The sequence below is a fragment of the Citrus clementina genome, unplaced genomic scaffold (genome assembly GCF_000493195.1).
Source record: "Citrus clementina cultivar Clemenules unplaced genomic scaffold, Citrus_clementina_v1.0 scaffold_6, whole genome shotgun sequence".
Taxonomy (NCBI): domain Eukaryota; kingdom Viridiplantae; phylum Streptophyta; class Magnoliopsida; order Sapindales; family Rutaceae; genus Citrus; species Citrus x clementina.
The window spans coordinates 2,026,934-2,034,983 of record NW_006262139.1 but is presented as its reverse complement, the minus strand read 5'-3'; the positions used below and the strand labels follow the sequence as shown (position 1 = coordinate 2,034,983).

The window sequence follows — 8,050 nt, the reverse complement described above, 5'->3', positions numbered from 1 at the left end:
TAAGCTATTAAACATCCATGTTGTCATCGCTATCAATTCGTTCAGGTGCGCCAGCACTAGATCCAGCCATCCTTGAATTGATTTGCTTTCTTGTTTCAGGCTTCAACTGTTGGCCTCTTTACCATTCTTGAGTCGATTCACTTCTGCGATCCAGCTGCTGTCATCTCGGCCGATGCTGCCTCCATGTTCGTTCGCCATCGTCAGTTGCACTAGGTAATTTCAAATTTACATACGTTTTATAGCAATATCAAATGGTGTATGAATGGGAAATTTTTATTATAGTTTGAAATTTGTATAACGGTTTTTTGTAACTCAATCAGGAATGGCCAAAAGGTTTATAATTGATATTTATTTTTCAATTTTTTGCATTATTGATCTGGGCATTAGAATTAGCAATTTAGAAACTGATTTTGGGGGTCACACACATGAACTAGTAATAATGGCTCCTTTTTGTTTTAAATTTGTAACGTGTTAAGAGTCTAAAGCTACATCCAAAATACCAAACATTGTACTTTGTAGAAAATATTCATAGTACTGATACTAAGGTCAAATCCGAATTGAAAATCAAAATTTATAACCAAATTTTTAATTCTAACTAGTCTGAAATTTAAATTGATCTGGGTTTGAGCTTTGAACCCAATTATGTTGAATTCTCCAACCTGTCGGCTTAGAACCCCAACTAAAACCCCAACAATGAACTGAAATCCGATTTGCACCCCTCTAGGTCCTTGATTCCTTTCACCTTTGAGCATGATCTCGCACGAATAATCTACCTTTCAAGAGCTTGTAAGATTTGAAATTTTCTCATTTTACCCTCAACATGTAGTCTGTTATCATCAATGTCAAGGGTTGTATAACAATTTGGGTCAACAACAATCTATGATTTTATAAATGATTGGAAAAGTCCCATTTCTTCCTAGATCTATTCCCATTAGTGTTGTTCCCAAAATTCATATCGATCAATTATTTGAATTTACTTATCATTGTTTTTATCTAATCTAAATACTTATTTAAGACCAAAATTGTCTTAATGGTGGCGATCGAGTAGCAACTTGTTTGTTTCTTTATGGATACTAGTTAATCACTACAACGTTAAAGAAGAACAAAGATGTCTCGACTTTGCATGCTAGTTAATTACGAATTTTTGTCCACTTTAAAAAAGCATCTTTTTTTTTATTTGTATTTGTTTTGCACATTTGAGTTAATTTATTTGAACCTGAAGTTCAATAAGATTATTGTACAATGCACATTATTGATCAATTATTGAATGAATTTATTAATATGTGAAAGTGAAAAATTACAAATAGAATATGATTATTTGACATTTGTTTATATGATGTTCGTGAAGGAGGAAATGGTGAGACAAATAAATATATGAATGCCTGAAGCATGTAATAGACCAATCGATACAAAAGGTTTAATTCCTAGAAGTTGAAGTGAAATAATTTGGTGGTCTGGAAGAGACCATGTTTGTATGAATGGTAAAATATTTGATCTATATTAAATTATTGAATATATTGTCCCGGGAGAGGCATAATGTACCAATTAGAAAATGAATCTCAAATGCCCTTGAAGAAGTAAATTGTAATAAATGCAGAGAGATTCAAATTACCTTATAAAAGACACGCGTACAAATTAAGAAAGAGAGATTTTTAACTCTTGCAAAAGCATATATATTAGAAGTTTTGAATGATCTCATTGGACATATATATTGAATATATATATATATATATATATATATATATATATATATATTACCAATAGCATGTTGGTACTTGTTGTGAGGGAAAAATTAAAATTGACACAAGATTGTTATCAATAAAAATATAGTTGTCATGATAAAATATCCAGGATCCTAAGTCTCAAAATGTGAAGATCATCAATTGGCCAATATTGTTTAAATATTTGGACCTACAGTCCATACGCTACAGTCCATATGCCTGAAGTCGTAAAATTTATTGATAAAATACGAATATAAACTATAGCATGTCAGAAATTAAATTGAAGAATCTATACACTTATCCCTAGAGGATAAAATGGTTAAAACAAGCACTAAAAATACTAAATAAAAAAGGTTGCACTTTATATGTTCTTGAAAAAGTTATAATCATCATTCTGTATATTATAGTAATCTAAACTTATGAAAGTACAATCACTTGAGTAAATTTATTATAAGTGGGATATTGTCATTTTGCTATGTGATTTTTATTAAAAATTGAAAATTAAATTTGCAATCTTTGCATAATGTGTTGATGACTTCATCATGAAAAGACTCCTAAAGAGCTTATGAAATTATTTCTTTTAAGAATACAATTCAAGATGAAAGATCTTGCAATAAAAGAATTCTTCTCAATTTATGAATTGAAGTTTATCAAGTGGAATGCTGATATTATAGAAATACTAAAAGTATTTCATATTTAAAATTGTTCTACTTTAAAATATGTTGTATATGTCTTGATCCTAAAGAATCATACTTTACTCAAAATTGTGCTTATACAGGCATTGGAAAGTTACATATTGTAAATTAAATTATGCTCAGCATAAACTTGAAAATTTCAAAATAATGTAAAAAGTATATCACACTCTTCCCATGATATGGATGGAAAAGCTTAGTTTTATTTAAGAAAATCAACAAAATTATGAAGATAAATGTATGGAAATATTCTTCAAATTCAAGATGATGGTATCAATAATTTATTACATGTTTTCAAGTTTCGAAAGGATGGTGTTGATCCTGCAGATTATTTCGCCAAAATTTTATTAATTACAACAAATTATGATTGATCTTTCAAGCATCCATGTCATTTGGAGCGGAGCATATTTAACAAGGAGAGTTATTAATATGGAGGATTGCATGTATTGTACTATTTTTTCCTTCACTAGGCTTTTGTTCCATTGGGTTTTTCTTGATAAAGTTTCAATAAGGCAATTGCACCTCCATAAGATACAAATGAATAATGTACTTTTTTTCCTATACTAGTTTTTTCTCCCATAAAGGTTTTACTAGCAAATATTTTAATGAGGCATATTCTTTGCAAGATGAGCATCCAAAGGGGAGTGTTATGAAAAAATTATAATTTATGTAGATGTTCATTAAAGTATCATTTTATCTCCTCACAAATGTCTTTTCATTTCTTATAACTCTCATTATCTCCCTAATTTGAGGGTTATTATCTTTCGTACTTATGATGTATTAATTACCACTTTATGATTGTATCATTATAAAAGGAGGCTTTTACTCCTTATTTATACACATAAGAGATAGAATAAAATTTCTCTCTACACATATTGTTTCTTATTTGCTTTCTTTCTTTCTCTTACTATATAATTGTGATTATTTAACAAAAAAAACAAAACCTAATCGATCGCCAATGGGCCAAGCTGTCAAGCCCAAGAACTTCTCAATCCGTGCTGGGGTCGATGTCCGGGATTACCCTAAACCGGTGCAGGTTCCATTCTCCACAGCCAAACATCTGGATCGACCGTCATGGTTCTCACTTCTCATTTACTGATCAATATTTCTTTTTCGCTCTTCAGCTTCAAACCCCTGCTATCGCATTCGCTCTTCCTCCCTTTCTCGTTATCATTCTCAAAAAAGCACAGCAAAAATGCAGGTAACAATTAACAATAGTTTAAAAAAATTATTTATTTTATTCGTTAATTTCATGATCGAATTTTATACTTAATTGTTGAGCATTCAATTCGCTTGCAGGCGAGTGATAGGTTTAATATAAACTCCCAGCTAGAGCATCTGCAAGCCAAATACGTTGGTACTGGCCATGCTGATTTGAACAGATTGTGAGCTTCAACGCTATTATTTTTAATTTATATATTTATTTGTATTTTTATTTATTTGATTGTGTTAATTAACTTTGTTTTGAATTGTTCAGTGAATGGGCTGTGAACATTCAGCGTGATAGCTATGCCTCGTATATTGGGCATTACCCTATGTTGGCCTATTTTGCTATTGCCGAGAATGAATCTATTGGAAGGGAACACTATAACTTTATGCAGGTTATTTTATTTTAATTTCGTTTGCGTTTGATGAGAATTAATTTTATGCATATAGCTCATGTTGAATCAAAGGTTCATGTTTGGAGATGAAGATTATAAGTTTTGTATTCTGTGGAAGTGGATGGTTTATGTGTGACTAGGGTTGAGATTTTCTTGTATTTTTTACTCGCGTTAGTCTATGTTAGTTTTGATATGTAGACTCGGGTTTGTTAGGATCTATGTAGCTGCCTTTTTTTCCCCGTGTTTGAAGAAAGGTTTTCTACGGTGTCAATCGGTTATGTAGGTGCAAGATTTTGCATCTAGTTATGTAGGTTAGGACTCGTTATTGGAAGAGCTATTTTCTTTTTTAAAGTTCGGAATATTGTTGAAAGGTTTATGGAGGTTTTGGCATTTGTCTAGTTTATGAAAAGCATGTTCTTTGTTGATATTTTTCATTTTGATGCCATTTTTCATCTTATTATGCTCTCTTGATGACCCACTTACATGTAACCATTACTAAGAAAAAGGTTGAAGAAGAAAGTGATTAGAATTAGATTTAGGAGTTTTAGTGTTGTGTGTCGAGGATCAAAATTTTGCAGTATTAAGAAGGAAATAATTCATTGTCATGGTCAGTTCTTCTAATAACCATTCATGGTCGTTTACATTGATTGTCACCATGGTAATCATAGGGAAAAAATAATGTTTTAAAATCTTCTCATGAGATCAAATTAAAGTTAACATTCTGAAAGTATCGTTTCAGATTTAACCACCTCAAGTTCATAGATAAACATGAGCTATCAACTAGGTGCATACTGACAAGAATGAATCTGTGAATCTATGGACTTGACGAAGCTGAAAATAAAAGATGAAAATTAAGGTTGTTGGTCTCTAATAATGCTATCTACTAAAACCTTAAAATAAAAACTAAATCCTATTGTTAAAATACAAATTTTAGGGAAAATTTTGGACTTAAATAAATTCACTAACACTTAAGATTTTTCAACCCTAGGACTGAGTATTTTGCCACAAGGTTTGACAGAGGATATTGAGAAGCCTAATTTTATAATGGTTTTTCATAACATTTTGACAAACACCAACTCTACTTGGTTCATTCTGATATCTTCAGATGCCGCATGGTTTAACGAATGTCGTTTCTAGATTTTGGGGGTCCGAAAATCTTAGGAAGGATCTAAATTGGAGATTGGATGGAAAAATGGGTTAATGACTTTATTTAATTGCAAATTTTCCTAATTTTTTTTTCAACCCTAGGAATTTTTATTTTTATTTTAAGGTTTTAGTGGAAATTAGATAGCATTTATGGAGACCAAAAATCTTAATTTTTCATCTCATGTTTTTAGCTTCATCAAGTTCATGGGTGCAAGATTTGTGAACTTGAAGTTGTTAAATCTGAGATGGTAGTTTCACACCCTTTAGCTTTAATTTGAACTTGTGGTCTATTTATGCCTCTAATCAGAGCTTCTAAAACTTTTTTTTATTTTCCTTTTATTGTCTTTCAATTTCACTAGCGTATGATGGTGGGCTACTAGTTAACTTATTGGAATCAAAAGTGCAAGTCTCATTGACATTGGTTGCCATAGTAGGAAGCAGGGTACAAAATAATTTTGGAGGTTAACTTGTTGAAATCTTACTTGTCATCTTACCCAATTTTCAGATGTCATTTTATTTATTTATTATCTCCCTTTTCATCCTGGCCTTCTCCAATAGTGGTTATGACTATATACTAGTTTTTGGATCTATTTTGTTGACATTATGAGTTGACTTTTTAAAAATCCGGAATTTTTTTCATTATATTCTTCTAAATATTTAGATTTTGCTCATTTGTGGTAACTTAAGAGAGATTGGCTAGGTTTATTGGTGGTCAAAGAGGATCCCTCCAACGGTTAATAGTTGGATGCAAGAATTAAAAATCTTACTACATGTCATTTTCTATTCTATTTGGGGTGTGTCTGTGTGTGTCAAATAACTCTTTGACTACTATTCTTGTCTGAATTATTATCTTATATATGACTAGTCTAATGTTTATGCTTTTCAATCTTTTTCTGCAGAAAATGCTTTTGCCTTGCGGCTTACCCCCTGAAAGAGAAGATGATTGAGAGTTTAGGATGCCCTTTCTGAGAAATGAAACATTTTGGGCTCCAGCTCTCTCCAGGCTGAGGAGCATTTGTGATATATCTAGGTGTTCACTTCAAGGAACAATGTTCATGTGACACTGACAAAACTGTGTAGTAGTGTGTACTGAAATGAATGCTCGAGTGTTGTTGCAATCCTTGGAATTATATAAATTTTTATGTAGTTAATCAATGTGCTGATAAATTGTTTAAATTAGGGTGTGAAGGCCATGGATCTGAACTATGGTATCCACTGCCCTGCTTCCTTTGTGTGATGTTCTGGTTTTAGTTTTTAGCTGTGAATTGCAATATTTCTATTTCTTCTTTCAATTTATTTTCTTCATTATATCAGGATGCAATACTTGTCTTGTTCTGATGATTTTGGCATGAATTCGTGGCCGAGAGATTTTGATTACTTATATGATACAAGAGTTTGGAACTTAAATGCTTCTTCATGGGATCCTTGTTTAACTTCCACCCAGATTAGGTTTGTGCATTGCATTAGGGGCCTTGATTTGTACAGAAAGTCTATCAATGCCTATGTGACACACTTCGACAATATCTATGACTTCTTGGTCACGGAGGGAAGTTGGAGGAAGCATATGAATTCATATTTAACATGCATGCTGAACCTACTGAAAATGTCTGGTTGATATTGTTGTCTGCTTGTAGAGTCCAAAAAAATGTTTAGTTGGCCGAAAAGGTTGCTGGCAAGATATTTATGATCAATCTGAATAACATGAGAGTTTATGTTATCCTGTCTAATGCATATGCAGCTGCTCGGAGATGGAAAGATACAGCAAGGTTGAGAGTCTCTGTGAGAAATAAGGGCATGAAAAAGACACCAGCTTGCAGCTGGACTGAAATAAAATCCCATCCTTACCGTCTCAGAATAAATGAGGCTCTGAAAGATCTTTTTGAGCGGATGGAACAAGAAGGGTATGTTCCTACTACTAAAGAAGCGCTTCATGATGTTGAAGACGAGCAAAAGAAAAACTTACTGCATTACCATAGTGGGAGATTTGCCATAGTCTTTGGTGCTATCAGCACGCCTGATGGGAGAACAATTCGACTAATAAACAACCTTCGAGTCTGTGGAGACTGACACACGGGAATAAAGTTTTTATCAAAGATTGTTTAGAGAGGGATAATCGTTAGGAATAATAGCCGGTTTCGCCATTTCAAAGATGGGAAGTGTTCGTTTTGAGATTATTGGTGATAAGAGTCCATATGATCTGAAAGCGACCTGATATTGGCATTTTTTGCTCTCTTGAGCGTGCTAAGCCAGAGAAGATGTCTACCAGAGCCTTATGGTAACTTTTTAGTCGAGCATTCACTACAAGAACCGGAAATGGTGGCTATATGCATCATAACTCGGTATTTCAAGAGCATGTTCTCAATGCCACTGTAACTTACTAACATTGAAAGTGACATGGAAGATTAGCCAACCAGCCATTTCAGATAAAAAATGTCTAAGTAGTCAATTTTCTTTTAAATTCATCTTCACATGTCCTTCCTTTACTCACTATCCGATAAAGAAAAAACTTTAAAATATTCTTTTAGTTTTATTATTTTGTCACCAACACTTAATCATTATGAAGTTAGTATAGAAAGTTAAGTTCTTTATTGTTTTCTTTTTAATCGGTCCTTTGACAAATTGTCAGTTGCAAATACAATCGTTATATTTTTGTAACTAGAGTTCTTTTTGTAATTAGAGTCACTTTATGATGTAAACTTCAATTGTATGTATATATCTCAATCTGTTGAGAAAGGGAGATGCCTTGTAGAAAGAACAACATTTTGTATTTATAAACAAAAGCGATTAAATTTCTTTTTCACACGTACTTAGCAAAATCTTTTAGACATCAATTGGATAGCAATTAAAAAGTAATTTTAATTTCTTTTATCTTATTTATTTATGTTTCGAA

General features: G+C 32.2%; 1 protein-coding gene across 2 annotated transcripts; it reads left to right on the top strand.

The window, feature by feature from the left end:
* LOC18038009 (uncharacterized protein At4g14342) lies at nucleotides 1-6,315 on the top strand. 2 transcript variants are annotated; one of them, XM_024182421.1, is made up of 5 exons: nucleotides 1-213; nucleotides 3,538-3,614; nucleotides 3,713-3,798; nucleotides 3,891-4,014; nucleotides 6,060-6,315. In XM_024182421.1, exons 2-5 carry the CDS (start codon nucleotides 3,609-3,611, stop codon nucleotides 6,105-6,107), a joined length of 264 nt encoding a protein of 87 aa, XP_024038189.1. In that variant the 5' UTR covers nucleotides 1-213; nucleotides 3,538-3,608; the 3' UTR covers nucleotides 6,108-6,315. The 2 variants fall into 2 exon arrangements, with proteins under 2 accessions (XP_024038189.1, XP_006428364.1); XM_006428301.2 differs by lacking the exon at nucleotides 1-213 and adding an exon at nucleotides 3,353-3,449.
* The last annotated feature ends 1,735 nt before the right edge of the window (nucleotides 6,316-8,050 follow it).